The 16,459-nt window shown below is 40.7% G+C and overlaps 1 protein-coding gene across 1 annotated transcript in view; it reads left to right on the top strand.

Annotated features, from left to right (window-relative positions):
* Positions 1-2,142: 2,142 nt before the first annotated feature.
* Positions 2,143-16,459, top strand: part of lgr4 (leucine-rich repeat containing G protein-coupled receptor 4) — a 38,402-nt gene continuing 24,085 nt past the window's right edge. The window contains exons 1-2 of the mRNA XM_050064692.1: positions 2,143-3,017; positions 14,776-14,847. Coding sequence (XP_049920649.1) covers positions 2,836-3,017; positions 14,776-14,847 — 254 coding nt within the window. The 5' untranslated portion in view covers positions 2,143-2,835. The remainder of the gene's footprint in view (positions 3,018-14,775; positions 14,848-16,459) is intronic.

The raw sequence follows: 16,459 nt of genomic DNA, 5'->3' as shown, positions 1-16,459 counted from the left end.
CAAATTCTAAATACTTGTACTTTACTTTAGTATTTCCACTTATTCAACTTTATTCTTCTACTTCACTACACTTCAGAGACAATATTGTACTTTTTAGTCAACTACATTCCTCTGACTGCTTTCGTTACTTTTCAAATTACAATTGCAAACCCTCCCTGTCCAGTAAAAACCATTGGTGATTTTTAAAGGGACTGAGGGATTGAGTGTTCTTTTAAAACTCTGATGCATTGCTGTAGATTAAACAGTATATAAATAAGTTTAAATGAGCACATCTACAGCAGTTACATGCAACACACATATATAATGCAGCAGTAATATCAATGTATAAAACGTATTATTTAATAGTAAAACACTGACAAAGACCATTTCACTGCATAATCAGTACTTTTATTTTTGATACAGATAATACTTAGATTCTAGTAGCCTATGCACATTTACTCAACTTCTGTGCATTTAAGGTATTTGTACTTTACTTGAGTATTTCCATTTTTTGCTACTTTATATTTATACTACTCCACTTCATCTCAGGGACAGACAGTGTTTTTTACATCACTACATTTAGCCTATTTGACATTAGTTACTTAACAAATTCAGATTAATGATAAAGAATATAATCAACTAATGAATAATGATGTATTATTACAGATTAAAGTATCCAGCAGTATATCAAGCAGCCTAGTTAAAATGAGTCCTACCTTAACCAGCTGCAACATTAAAATTATGATCTCCTGCGTATAGTCTCTACAGAATCATAAAGTTTGATGACTTCTGTTTTGTGTGACTAATGGGACCGTTTTGTTTGATTTTTTTTTTTTTTTTAATGTTTATTTGAACAATAATGGTATTGATAACATATATTATTATATCCTATTATATTCATTCATTCATTTTCCGTAACTGCTTATCCTGTTAGTGTCGCAGGGGGCTGGAGCCTATCCCAGCTGACACTGGGCGACAGGCAGGGTACATCCTGGACAGGTCCCCAGGGTTGACACATAGAGACAGGCAACCATTCACACTCACATTCACACCTACGGCCAATTTAGAGTCATCAATTAACCTGCATGTCTTTGGACTGTGGGAGAAAGCTGGAGTACCTGGAGAAAACCCAGGGAGAACATGCAAACTCTGCACAGAAGGGCTCCCCCACCCAGGGATCAACTCGAGTAAGACTTTCCATGTAGGACTTTCACTTGGAGCAGAGTATTTATACACTGTGGTATTACTATCTTTACTGAGGTAATATATCTGAGCTCTTCTTCCACCATTGCACCCAGTTACACTCTACCACAGCTTTAGAAACACTGTAAACAAGTTGTTTTACCCAGCCTGGCCCTCCTTCATCTTTACATATGATGCTGTCCACAATCTCCTCCTGTCATGTGCACTAAACTGCCTTTCGGCATGAATAGCTTGTGCCTGGATTCTAACACATAAATAAAGTAAATATTTGTAAGTTTAGTATTGTCCACTACCATGCACTATTCAAAATATACAGAAACTGTTGTGTAAACTTAGATATGGTCAGAACCTATATGATATATCATATCAACACAGATGTTCTTACCTTACTTAATATCAATGTGTGCTTAGATGGCTCGCACAGTACAATGCTGTTATTGTATAGTTCTGGTGTCTTAATTGGCTTACTTTATAGAGGGGGTGGCACAGCAAAGTATTTTTTAGACATCAAATCATATCATATCCTTCTTCCATTTATTTTATCGAAGAAGACTGCACAAACGAATGCGTGTGCTTTTGTGTGTTTGCTTGCCCTCTGCTTAGTTCTATAGTGTAATACTGTTATTGTATAGTTGGGGTTTCTCAATTGACTTTATATAAGAAGAGTGCACTCCCAATTTGGAAACACTTGGATTTGGGGGTGGAGGGGGCAAAGCAACATGGCCTAGGGCACCCAAATGGCCAGCAGCGGCCCTGGGTAAGATTTTGCATGTAGGACTTTAACTTGGAACAGAGTATTTATACACTGTGGTATTACTACCTCTACTTAGGTAATATATCTGAGCTCTTCTTCCACTATTGCACTCAGTTACACTCCACCACTGCTGTTGAAACACTGTAAACAAGTAGTTTTACCCAGCCTGGCCCTCCTTCCTGTAGTCTTTACCTGCCTTGTTCCCCTCGCTGGTGAGTGTGCAGCGGTTGGGCAGCCTCTGACGTTGTGGTGCAGGTCTCACAGTGTTGCACAGGCCGGGCCCAGTGCCGCAGGTTGTCCGGTAGGGTGCCTGCCGAGCTACAAGCATGCTGTTGATGTCAGGAGCAGAAGAGGAGGGGAACGTGAGGAATGGCTGAAAACTGTCGGTGATCTCCTGTTAGGAAACAAACCATGATTGTCCGGTGTGTTTAACTGAACATTTCACCGCCGCCGGGATCAGCCTGTTAGCGTCGCATTAGCAGGCACCGCTCGTTGTGGTTATATATATTTTTTGTGGTTATTTAATGGGACAACGAAAACGCAAAAAAACGCAAGGTAGGCTACCGCTCCTGTCGCCAGCCCTGCTACTTTATTTTCATGGACTAATACGACACACAGGGGGGTTGAGAAATGTTTCACAGCAAGGTAAAACACTCGTCTACGGAGGCAGTGTTTGCTTGTTAACGCTAGCTAAACTGTGCCGTTGGTATTTTCTGGTCGGGCTCGTGAATGTATGAAGTGCTCGGACGTTATATTTTGTTTTGAAAAGCGTCGGTCAGGCTTCATCTCTTCATGCCTCAACCGACCAAACCACATGAGAAGTCGACGTCCGGAGTAGACTAAACCACAAAGGAAAGGCCATCTTTTTTGTCGCTTTCACCTGAACCGACGGGGAGAAAATGCGTGTGGATTTGTTTTGGATATGTTTGTGGTGTTTGCTTCGTCCTGGTGCCGCCGGTCAAGGGCAGTCGACGGCCGTTTGTTCGCCCTCATGCAGCTGCGATGGAGATGGGGGTGCAGACTGCTCCGGGAGAGGGCTGACCACCGTCCCAACTGGGCTCAGTGCTTTCACCTACTACCTGTAAGTACTAACCAACATCCACATACCTCCAAACGTGTCTGTGCACCCATACATGCCTCACCATGGAGGCCTGAGTGTGGGATGTTGTGTTTACATCAAGTGGGTGCATCCAACATCATGGGGTAAACTTCCCACAAATGGCCCACTGGAGATTAAAAAAAGTCCTAATTAAGATTATTTAACATGTCATATCTCCACAGAGTTCAGTTAAAGCTTGACAACTTGCCACCAACTTTCTATTGCAGCCAAAAAGTTACCCAGAACAATGTTAAATCAGATTCCCACTCATGCATGTGCATGAGTGCTGCAGGCGACATGGAGAAAATCAAATATCACAGTATTTTTGACCAAATACCCCAATATCAGTATTGCAACAATAGGGCTGACTATTGGTGCAGCCATGAAGTATTTACACAAGAGATTTTTTGATAGATAATCATCAGTAATGTGGATATAATGACTAAGCAAAGGCAAATAAGAGAACAGCAAGGACAGTCTGGTCAGTTCAGAGATGACATCACTTTACTGTAATGCAACCTGCAAAACCAGGAAAACACTTATGATATTATAGCTGCAACTAATGGTTATTTTCATTGTCAGCTACTGTGTTGATTATTTTCTCCAATAATTGTTTGGTTGTTTGGTCTGTAAATTGTCATAAAATGGTGAAAAATGTTCATCAGTGTTTCCCACAGCCCAAGTTGACATCCTCAAACGTCTTCTTTGTCCACAAACCAAAGATTTTTAACTAACTGTCACAGAGAAGTAAAGAAATCAGGAAATATTCACATTTAAGAAGTTGAAATCAGAGATTTTTTTGTTGTTTTTTGTTACCAGTTAATCAATTATCGAATTAGTTGGCGATTAATTTAACAGCTGACAACTAATCTAATTGTGATACAATATCCAAACTTAGATTGATATAGTATGGATATTTTGCCGAGTCCTAGCTGCAACTGGTGGTTAAATGCTGTATCAGTTATTCAATCAATCATTTAGAGTTGCAACAACCTGCTGTAACCTTACTGGAAACTATTTTGACAATCATTTAATTATTTCAAATCCTTTTTCAAGCAAAACAATTTCTGGTTCCAGTGTCAAATATCTGCAGATTTGGTTCTTTCTTTGTCATATATGACAGAAAACTGAGTAGTTTGGGGTTTGGTTTTGTTGCTTTTGATAAATAAGCAAATTAAATATGTCATCTTGAACTCGGGGAAATAATCATAGACATTTTTTTCTTCTCTTTGACAATTTTTAGACTGAACAGTCACTTTAGAAAATAATTGGCAGACCAATTGATGATGACAGTAATTGCTAGTTAGTTTGTTGAAAGCAGTGCGCAAAATGTCAAAATTGTGAAAAATGCCCATCACGTTTCCAGAGTCAAGCTGACGTCTAGTAATTGTTATGCAACCAACAGTTCAAAATGAAAATAAATAAATAAAGTAATTTATAATTATGTAAAACTTGGAAAAGCAGCAAAACATCACATTTGAACCAGGTAAATGTTGAACTGTATTGCTTTATTATAGAGTAAATGAGTAAACAAATACATTTTAAGTTAATAGACAAATCCTTTTAGCTCTAGACATGATGATATTTATTTCCACTTTATGATGGGTTAGCCCTATTTGTGGCATCAGCACTCAAAGGGTTATTTTACCTGTCGTCCAGCAGCAGGATGTGTCTTCAGAGGGATTAAAGTGATTTTAACCAGCAAACTGAAGACATTATTGGGCTCACAAAAATACCTTGATGCAACATACTGCTGAATAACAGGTAAAACCATAACATTTGTATTTTTTCCCCCATGTGCTGCTTTGAAAATCCTATTCGACCAACCCACCAAGCAATGTACGGGGTGCTGAGGTCACAAATAGGGCCAGGTTTGGTTGAGTAATGCTGTGTGGATTGTAGCCAGCAGTGTGTTTAGTACAAAATAATTAGGAGTCAAGCTTGTGCCATTATCACATTCTCACCACAAGTCTGACTAAGAGTTTAACTACTGCTTCATGTAAGGGCACTCATTTTTATAGGAAAAAAAAGTGTGGCACATGTGCACCAGGTAGGTTGACTCTTTATGGGGTGGTGCAGGTACAGTTGATGATTGCCCCATGTAGAAAGAAACTCCTTAGTTGTTTCACAACCTCGGTTAATCATAAACTATAGTAACCACCATGCTAAGTAACAGCATTCACAACAGCAGTTTAGTGTGGCTTTTTGTAATTACTGTACTCCCTTAAACAAATGAATAGAAGTTATGACTCTAAGTTTACATAGGTACTTGCCTGTTTAAAATGGGATATTTGGTTAAGTAAATAACCTGTATTTCACTGTCACCTTGCCTAAAAGGTTTGTTCTTGTGTGTGGAAACCTCTCTGTTGTTTTGCCATCTTTTAACAATGGTGGCCAAAGCCTCGCTACACCAGACCCAATACTGGTGCCACTAGAAATCACTGTTGTTAAGAAAGTGCTGGGTAAAGTAAACAGAGGAAGTGGATTCATATGCCAGGCTGTCAAGACATGTCACACTGAGCCCACTGCTTAAGCTGAAACTCTCAGTGTACTCTTTCCTTATTATGGGCAGTCTGACATCCCGATCACAACATGAAGCAATGTTTTCACAGAATGATATCATAGCCCGTGCTGCCACTCTGACGGCCTATTTTATGCCAAAATGGAGAACAATGTGTTTCCAAGATAGTGCTATCTTCTTGTCTCTGCTCTGTGCCTATCCCAATAACAGGTTTTAAACGCTAAACTGCTTCATATATTCACTTGAGCCTCTTAAAAGTATGTGAAAGGTTGTTTGTCCCTCGCTCTGTCCTACTCTCATTTGTTCTCCTGGTCTCTTGAACTTAAGTTGTCCTCTCCCACTCCCTCCGTCTTTTGTATGTGGAGCACTGGGGTTAGGGATCATGATGGATTAGTGAGACATATTGCAGCTGCAAGGGCTCCTTCTCTCAGGGCTAATGCACCCACAATGGTCTGCTAATGTGTAAAGGGAGAAAAAAAAGTCTTGTATATGAGTGTTTTGTCATTGCAGCATTCGAACTGAACTTTTACAAGTTTGTTTGCAGTTATCATGTCTTGAGAATTGGTTTGATGGCTTAGAGACGCTGGGAAAAAATCTAGTGTAGTCAGTGCCAACAACTGAAAGGAAGGTGTAAATTTTAAGATACAAACAGGCACACACACACACACACACACACACACACACACACATAACCGCAGAAACAGACAGCTCCAAGATAGTGTTTTGTAAGTGTAGCAGTGCCCAAAGGTCAAGAGGTCCTTAATACAAGTATGAGTTTTTTACGCTGTTCCTATTGTTACCTTCCTACTGTTGATTTGTGCCTTTGCTTTTGAAAAAAAAAGTCATGGCAAGGGAAGACCACACATTTTGCAATAAATCATATGACGATGTTGGAGTGGACTCTCACCTAAAGCCCACAGGGGCTTGAGTTTTGGCATCTGTAATGGAAACAGTCCTGTCACAGAAAAGCAGATGAGAAAAGAGGAGGCCCCTCAGCCAGTAACAAAGAAAACACTCCTATTGAAGGTATGTAGTTTACCTGCCACCGAGCCTCTGCACAGGTTTTTGGTACAGTGTGTGCATTAACTTGTGCATTTTAAAGGAGCTAGAGGGGGTTGTTACAGCTTACATCTCGGCTGTGTTAGGTCCTTTCATAGTGTGAACACGGTTGAGACTTAGGGAAAGAGGAGGGGTGGCGTCAGGGGTCCTGCACTCTGCTGGTGGAGCTCGCCGGCTTCACCATTGGTGCCCTCAATCCATTTTTAACTGAATGATACTTTTGTTCTTGGTCAGCAGAGGTGAAAGGAGCCAGTCAGAGGTTCCCACTCTCAAACAGGATGACTTGTGGATAGGAGAATATTAACCCTGTCCTCCACCTATCCCCTGCCCAAAAGGAGTCAAGCCCCCCCCCCCCCCCCCATCACTCAGTTTCTAACAGCTAATGGTAGCTGGTTTTCTGAATCTCCAGTATTTAGAAATTCAGTGTTATCCCAAGCTGAGTTTGGTAGGAGTTTTAGGTTTGTGACTTAAACGGGGGTATCATAGCTATGTTTACTAAGCAAGCAAGATCTTTGGACCTGTATGGCCTTGGTCAGATTGCCAGCCCAAATCTGTTTTTTGGCACATCTACTGTAGATTGTATCCAGATTGATTTTAGAAAGTAGGACAGCAAAAAAAACACATGAATGTGAATGGTCTGCAGATTGGATCCAAACACATTTGGAGGTGGTTTTAGGTGCGATTCCAGTTGAATTTCTCCAGATGCGTCTCAGTCCGGACACTCTGGAAGCTCAAATTGGATTTGTCAATGTTAAATTGAGAGAAGTCGAAGTGCTGAGCAAAATCCATGCTGCTTTTAGCAGAGCGTTATGGACGATGACAAGGAGAACCACAGTCCGTAGACAGACACTGTAATAAAATGGAGTGAAGGGCAAGTTCTGTACTGCACCTCGACAGTGTGATTGTTTGTTGGGCAAAATGATGGGCCTCCATTTCTCATACTTTCCCATTGAGAACTGTCTCACCAGCGTAGCCACATAGTTACTGACACCTACATTGTTAGCAAAGCAACCCATGCAGATAAGTTGGTGATGTCTGGATAAATATATCCAATCCAATCCAATCCCTCGCAAGGAACAGTGTACATAGTCTCAAAGACCTGATTTGAGAAACAAATCTGATTTGCCTGCAGTCTGAACATAGTCTAAATTGACTTTTAACAATGGCTGATTGCAGCAAAGTAAAGATTGTGTTGTCTTGGTCTCCAAAGTTGGGCAAGTGGTAGAAGATTTGAAGAAGCTTAGAGTTTCAATATAACAAATATTCTTTGTATGCAATGTTTGTCATGTGGAGAGCATATTGAGGACTTGCAACAACAGTTTTACAGGTCCTTGTTTGACATTAATTCAGGTGGACTGTGATGAACTTTAAGTGTATTGTAGCTTTGGACTGGAGCAGAAGGAAGAGCAGCTAATTTTGCATCCCACCATTTGTCCAAAAAATAACCGCTGAACCTCCCATTTTATTTTGTTGTTAATGTGGTGTGATGAAGATAAGTTAGTTTTTAATTGTACACATTTTTTATTACTCATTATAAAAACTCTTACTGCGTCATACACCCTATATCTGAGCATGCTGATTAGATTGTGAAAGAACTGAGCAGAGTAACGCCTGTAATTGCATTGTTCCTGTGTTTTCAGTGTTGCACTGAAAGGTCTGGGAGTGTGTTGCAGATTTAGTTTAATTTAAGGTTACACACAACATCTTGAGCATCCTTGATTGTATGTTTTAAGGAAATTATGATGTATTGCACTGTTAGAGATACAATATTTGTCTGGTGGTAGAAATAAAGCTAGTTTTCAGGGTCTGATCCCCCAAAAAATCAAAACCCAATGTTTCTAAAAAGTAGCTTTAAATAAAAGGTAGTTTGGTATGGTATGATCTTTGCAATGCTGTTTACTTTCCAATAAGGTTTAAAAAGTTGAAATCTTTCTTCCTAGATTCTGTATTTGTCTCTTTGACGTAGTTGCAGTTAAAAGAACTGCCTTTATTCAGGTATGTTTTCTATGTTACTTTTGTCACCAAATGATTGATCTGACTGTATTTAGAGGCCTTTTTTTGCTAAATTTCAGAAGGAGAAATAGAGGCTGAATTTCAGGCTTGATCGAAGGTAATAACTATGTAATTTAAACTTGTGTGTCTTGTTAGTATATATTCAATATCAAAATATTCGACCACTCTCGCAGAACATGCATAACTGTCCTTTAACACTTTGTTACCATTGGCTGTGCAGTGAAATCAGCATAGCGACAGCAGCAGCTGTCAGTGCACACTGCATCTATTCACCTGCAGTATTGATGCTTTCTTAGGGGCCGTACACATGCCACGTCTTTTACCGCCTGGAAAATGCGAGGTCTGGGCGCTGTGTGCGACTCTTGTGCCTATTCTGTGCCAACTTTAAAGGGTGCAGAGACAAGTTGCACCTGAAGTCGCTAAGCAACCATAAAAAGCACCATATCATAGCCTGCTGCAATGTTTTTTAAATGTGTATTGGGATAACAAGCTCAGGGTAGCCGTGCACTAAAATGAAAAACTTTTTCTCCATATTTAGGACAGACTCATATTTATGGAAGAAAGGAAAAATATCTGTCGACCGTGACTGGTTGTTTCCCGCCACATGACATGCTGTTCTGCGTTCCAGAAGTTGAACTCTGTTTATTTCAGTGTGCAGCCATCACACCCTGAAAAATAGGTGCTCGGGAATGTGTGTGCATTGCGTCTGCATCGCCCTGGCGTTTGAGCCTGGCTGCAGTGTATTGACACTGAAAACAATCGATTTGAGGCCGCAAAAAACACGGCATGTGTTCGGCCCCTTAGACATCTGACAGAGTGGTTATACAGGCCAGTGTAAGCAGCTGTATCGTAGGAACAATTCAGAAATACAGCTAAAATGCATGTCATATTGAAAAGTCATCCTAAAAATGTTATCCATGTTAATTTTAAATGCTTCAGGAATTGAACATTTCTTTGCTTGAATTTAGACCTGCTCTGTGTTTGCGCATCTCTCAGTCTAGATTTCTGACTGTGAGATTTTTATCAAAAATTAAATTTTTTGATAAATCATTTAATCTTTGTAGCATCAGAAAATAGCGAAAAACGTCCATCCCAGTTCCCTGGAGTGTGAAGTGTCTTTAAAGGTTTTGTCAGATAAAGTTTACAATGGTATAAAACAGAGAAGGGCAGCTAATTCTCAGAGTATCAAATAGTGCTGGATTAATTTTCTGGCAGTTGACTAAACAATTAATCGTCTAATTGTTGTAGCTCTAAATCATAAATTTGGCCTTAACAGCATCGTGATAGGCTGAACTTTGCAGACTCTTGTGCTGCTCCTCCAATCTGACCAGATGAAAACACTTGAACCATCTGACTGAGCCATCAACAGACTGTCCTTATTGTCCTGATATCCATTACTAACAAACTGTGACAGAAACCTGAATGAGAACATGTGGCAGATTATCTCTACGAGTGCCGTCGGATGTCTCTATGAGAGGATGGACCCTGGTGCATTTTGTGAGGGGTCTGTTAACATCATATAACAGGTCACGTAAAACATTGTTCTGGTCAACAGTTTAACCACCGACAGTGTGCAAGGTCCATCAAACCATGACCAAAGCAACGGGTCTCCTGCTTTGTGCTACGCTACATTACAAGTTAACTGTTGGAGAATGGATCTAGCTAGACATGTGCGGTTACTGTCTGTCTTTATAACAGCTCTACAGCATTATCTTCTTCATGTAAATTGAAGTTGTTTTCTAGTATCTTGTTGCTGCTAAGTATTGGAAAATTTTACGCACCTGTAAACATTTGAACAATATAAGGAGATGCAGGTCGGCCACTTCCTGTGAGAAAAGGCATGCACTGTATGTTTCACTTTCAAGAGATTTTCTAACTCAAGAGAATATTCCGAAATTAAAATTAAACAAAATGCATTTGCTTAAGGCTTTTGGGTTTTGGGAAATCATTTTCAAATTAGTAAGGTAATACAGGTGCCCTCAGTAGCGGTTGTCTTTTTCTCAGTACCATCACAGCAGTGAGTCACATAATAATGGATGTGGTAGACTTTTTTCAATCAGGTCGTTAGAAAATAATCTTTTAATATCAGTAACAACAAATCTCTACCAGTTGATCTAAATTAAGCTCAAATCTAAAATGAAAAATGATTGACTGTTAAAGTCTTCTTGAACATTTTTACAATATGGTGTATGAGAGTGTTAGTTGGATCACTACAGATGATGCCAGTTTTCCACTCCACATTATACCTTGCATTGTGGCTGAAATGTTTGGTTTTATCAGACCATGGGATCTTTTTTCAAAGCATGTGCTTTTATCTATGGGTGCGCTTGTATTGTCCACTCTGCCACACAGGCTGGATTTGTGAAGTGCTGCACTGATTTGAGCCAATGAACTTTCTGTAGTTATGTCCCTGTCATTTCTGGCATCTTGGCTACGACCTCAGTTTAAGTCCTCTCCTAGTTTTTTGGTTTAGTCAGGTGACTAGCTCTAGTAAGATTGTGGGAAACTTATAAAGCCTATTGTGCTCTTTAGAAAGTTTCCCAACAAGCACTTGTTAAAGCGAGATAGTGAAAGCAGCACAGCAGTTACACTCAGTAGTTATTAGGTGTAAATCAGTAAAAACTAGGCTCCTGTGGTTATTTAGTAACTCATATTCTGTACTTGGTAAACACACTGTAGCCAGGGCAGAACTTAGAAACAGCAGGTGCAACTGGCTGCAGATCTGTGCTTCATTTCTGTGTTTAAGTGCTGTAGACAGTTGCTATATGCACCCTCTTTGGTTAATGGTAATGTTTTATTGTAAAATTTCATCCAATTCATCCAGTTTTTCATGCATCTTAAAAATGCTTCAGGAAGAATTTGTTTGTTGTCTGTTAATCAGAGGCAGCACGTGTTCAGTCGCGACTGAAACCTCTGTACGCATTTGGTTGTAGTGTACGCAGTGTTCGTTTCAATCATTCTGAGCCCCTCTACTATGAATTGATAGTCTACTTAAAATGCATGATGTCAGTATATGATCACTACACACTGTTAAAAAATCATTAACTGTCATTGGCCCTGGGCTACATGATTGATACACTGCTCCCCAACATTTGTCTCCAGCTTTTTTATTGTGCATTCAAAAGCAACATTTCAGTTTATCACACTATAAACTGTGTTTTAATGCTTGTGTCTGTGCTTTAAAAAGTTTGATGTGTAGTGTTTCTGTGTTACACCTGCACATAACAATTGCTATGTTTATCCGTTGCCTCCACACGACTGTGGAGTTCTGGACCCCCTAAAACGGAGACCTTTGAAGATGCTGCTAACCCCACTCTACTTTAATAAACCCCAGGGTTGCGTTCAAGCCTTGACGGTCAGAAATGAAGACTTGTGGAAAAGATGACACACCCATGTTCGCTTCCCAAGTGGTTCCTTTCACCCTCAATGTGTCGACCCCAAACATTATAGCTAGGTCTATATGTCTTTTGTGATTTCATCCTTCTTGTGTGGGTAACCTTACTCCTTTCCCATTGCCATGGCTTCCTGTGGTGATGGGTAATGCTCGCGGTACTGCTCTGATATGTCGACGTATTTGCAACGACTCCTAATTAGTTTTTCACCATCTTGACTGACATACATACTCATGTTACTTTTAGAAACAGTTCCACCTCGTTGTTAGTACAAGCAAAGAAATCTCTGGTCTTACTCTTCGGTATTTGTGTTGTAGACAGTCTACTTCCTGTCTACACCGGCGCCCATGTAAGGAAAAAAACCTGTTTTAAAATAAAATCATATTGGTGTGGATGTGGCCCGATATAAGGATTGTATTTTTGAAGTAATTGTATTTTAACTGAGACTTTAGACTATGTTCATGCTTCGCCTCAGCAGCCATTTCCTTTTCTCGAAGCATTTCTGCTACTTTCCTCAGATTCTCTGCTTCCTCTCTGCTAAAATGAAGCCAAATTGCACATGGGATATAAATTTACTGATACCTGTTTGTAGAAGCGTTTAGGCTTGTCACCATTTATCACAGCCGCATTTTTAGTGTCCCCTTCAATCTATCTTAGCAGGGACAGGCCAGGACCTTGATGAGTAAAGCAGCCAGACACAGAGGGAGGGAGGAAGTGTGATAGAGTCATGCAGGCCTCCCGTACTCCCCAGCCCTGCATGTGGTTCAGACCAGTCAACAGTCTGCGGAAGATTTAGTCAAACGGTTTAAAATGTGGTTAGGGATGTATCCATCTGACCGCCAGTGGTGGCAGATCTGCAGCAGTGGTTGCAGAACACCACCAGAGATGTTGTCTGGGTAGGAAAGAACGATAAGCAGTGGGTGGATGTTGATGGAAGTGTTGTCGTAGCTGCACAGTCTGTATGGTAATTGGATAACCAGGTAAGTGGAGATGGGACACAGGTCGCAGGGATGATGAGGGTTCTGTCAAGGCCCGCCTTTTAAGGCCTCCGTGCATGTGCCTGTGTGTTTGCGTGTGTGTAGTTGGGACTGCAGAGGAAGGGCAATATGATCCTTGTAGGATTCAGGGGCCCACACACAAGGTCCTAGAGAGATCTGGCAGTGAAATATAAGATGGCCAGTCGGAGAGTGAAAAGGGAGGGAGAGGGGCGCAGGGGGGCACTTCATTTGTGAATCCCGGATGTTTTTTCAGTCTTGATAAGCGCCATTTCTTTACATTTGCCGTCGAGGGGGGTGGTTTTTCTTTGAAGCGGGTTAGTGGATTCCTAATCAAGATTAGGGATCCAGAGCGGAGCTTGTTCTCACTGTAGGTCTCCTCTGTAGAGCCAAAGCAGTCTTTTGTCCTCCTTCTCACTGTGACAGGCCCTTATGTTGCAGAGCCTGTTGAAAACACTGCTCAACTTTTCTTAAGTTTCAGTAGCACATATGTGTGTGTTTTTTAAATGATCATTATGAAGATGTAAACACATATACTTATATTAGTTTTGGTGGGGAAGCAAATCAAGTCCTGTGTGCATATCTTTCATGCTGCTACATGCCTATCTTTACTTGAAGTTGGTCTGAAAAATGAAGATCCCCGGGGCTAAAGAGAAGGGCTTCTTCAAGCCTTTTTTTGGTTGAGGTTACACTCATGCAGGCACACTCAATAGACTTAAATTGCCATAAGGGATGGGTGACACAACTAGCCTATTGTTTGTTTGCATAGTTTACATGTACAGTCAAAAACATCATGTTTAGATCTTAACTCAGGGTTCACTGTTAATGCTTCTATTCACTTGCCTGGTCGGGGAAAGGGGCTCAGAAATCTCCTTACCCAAAGTCAATTTGTACGTGCTCTTATACACACTGTTTTATGCATTAGTGGTTATAAAAGAACAACAAAGACTAAAGTTAATTGTCATGTTTAATTTTTATTTTATTTTATCTGCCTTGCTCTCAAACTACTGGCAAACTGTGCAACACATAGTTGGAGTTTCACTCACAACTCCTAAAGCCACCCAACTAAACTCCTGGTTTCTGGATAATTTAGATGCTTGCTTGTGCTTCGGCACATGAACTTTGTCTTTATCCGCGGCCATTTTCTCGGGAGTGCCCGATCAGTACTGTGCGTTTGCAACTCTTGGCAGAAGGAAGCGGGTTGGCTCACTCCTTAGCTTCTTCCAACATCAGCCCCAGAAAAAAGCAATGCATTTAGTTCTCTTTTTTACTGCTAAATCGGGCAAGTTAGTTGCTCGATTTACTAGCCTAACGTGGCATTTTACTTGCCCAGAGAAATCCTTATTGTTGAGCCTTAAAACTGCATGTATAAATAAAATGAGGGCTCATGCACAGATGATTTCATTTTGAGAACCAAGTGTGTTAACAAAATCTGAGAAAATCTTATGTAAATACGTAAAACCTAATTGATTAAACATTTTTCAAAAACAGGGTTAAGAAGGGTTTCACAGCTACAAAAGGCAAGGCAGTGAAAATAATTAAAATGGCAAAATGATTTAAGATTTAGAGACAAAATCGGGGCAAGAACAAATTGAAATTGTACCAATTGATTCGTAGTTGGAAACAGCTTAAAATCCACACAAGATGTTACTATACAACTTTATTGTTTTCTGCTTCCAATATATAAAACCTGTAATTTAAAGGTATCCGTGAACTCTGAGATTTTACTGTGCTTTCTAACTGATTTTTTGTTTCCACAGTGACCTGAGCATGAACAACATCACTGAGCTTCCAGCGTTTGTATTCAAGAACTTCCCCTATCTGGAGGAACTGTGAGTACATGCCCCCTTTTTTTCTCTCGCTAATGATGTATACCTATACTGTACAATGTTGACATGAGGGCTTATAACATGCACCTGGGTATTTGAGTTTGTGCTGCAAAACACACAGTATAGGTGCACAACATGCCCTCCTTCTCAGCTGAAGAAGATAAGCGCAGCATTACGTGAGGTTACGAATCACTCAGCCATTCACGAGTTGAACAAGGGCGGTTATAGAAGGCGCAGTGAAGCTCAATTAAAAAAGGTGAGGTGAGACAACATGTATTGAAGCTACGATCATGTGACATCCTGTGTGGATTTTTGCTTTTAAGGGATTATCAGGGTGGCAACAGCACATCTGCGCTCTGGGGCTTTGTTGAGTGGCGTACATCTAATCTTAGTGGGTGTTTGTTATTTCTTTACTCTTTAAACACTCCGCTGTCTGGCTCGCTGCTGCTGGGAGTCAGAGATAAAATCTGTCTACCTGATATCAGGTAACATGCAGCCCTGAGAAAGCAAAATGACCAGTGAGTGAACACACTCCAGCGGTTCCAGCTCCACTTGGCCTTTTGCGGTCGTGTTTTTTTTTTTTTTTCTTTCAGCTTTCGTGCATCTTTCAGCCGGCCGAGTCTTCACCCTCTTCTTTTCCATACGCCACTCCAATCTGCTTTGTCGAAAGGCAATTTACTTTTCATCGCATTGTGCGGAGGAATGCAAGGCAGGAAGGAAGAGGGCAAAACAATGGTTTCCATGGCAACAAGACCGAAAAAAAAAATAACCCACCCGGTCTTTGCCGCTACTTCTTCTCATCTGAGGTCATCATAATGGATGGACTGTCGTCGGGTGTCATTGATTGACATATACCCTTAGTTCATGATGTGTGTTTGTTTAACCTTCTTTCTGGGAACAAATCTGCAGGCTTGTCTCAGTGAACTTTGGTGGATGACTTCTTCGCTCCGGGGCTGCAGCAGTGTCAGTGAACCAGAGCATGGGCCCTGAGGGCAAAGACAGGGGGAGAAAGAATTGACAGAGAAAGAGATCAGGGAGAGAAAAGAGAGCGGGACATCCTCCTACAGGACAGGAGCGGAGACGAGGGAGGAATATTCCCTCCTTCGTAGTCACGCAATCTCCTCTGCTCTGCCTCTTTCTTGCCAAAGGCACCACAAAGCTCAGCAGACGTGATGACAGGTATTCTCTGTCTCCTTTGCAGTTTGTTTATAGTCTTGGAATATCCTGTGACCGATAGGCTCTCTATATGTCTTAAGTGAATTGTAGCACTGACATCTGGTTCAGCCTGTTATTGATAGGTTGCAGTTTGTCGACAAAATAATACGAAGTTATTTTAACATTTTATTTTTTATCGTCTTTTTGTTTGTGTATTGTAAGTGTGTGTTTTCCTCTCTGTTTTTCATGTTTTGTGAAGCACATGGTCTTGCGTCCATTTATATGAAATGTCTGCTAAAAATAAAGCTTGTTTTTCTTTCGTGCTATTTTTAATCTGTCTGGCCAAATGAAATGAGATAAAGTCTGTACCAGTGTAATTTATCTTTTACCTTTTGATAACAACATTGAGGGTTGCCATGGTCATGCAGTTCCTGGAAAAGTTATGAGACTAGAAAAACTG

Source organism: Epinephelus moara, chromosome 1 (genome assembly GCF_006386435.1).
Source record: "Epinephelus moara isolate mb chromosome 1, YSFRI_EMoa_1.0, whole genome shotgun sequence".
Taxonomy (NCBI): domain Eukaryota; kingdom Metazoa; phylum Chordata; class Actinopteri; order Perciformes; family Serranidae; genus Epinephelus; species Epinephelus moara.
This window is presented reverse-complemented; position numbering and strand designations above follow the sequence as displayed.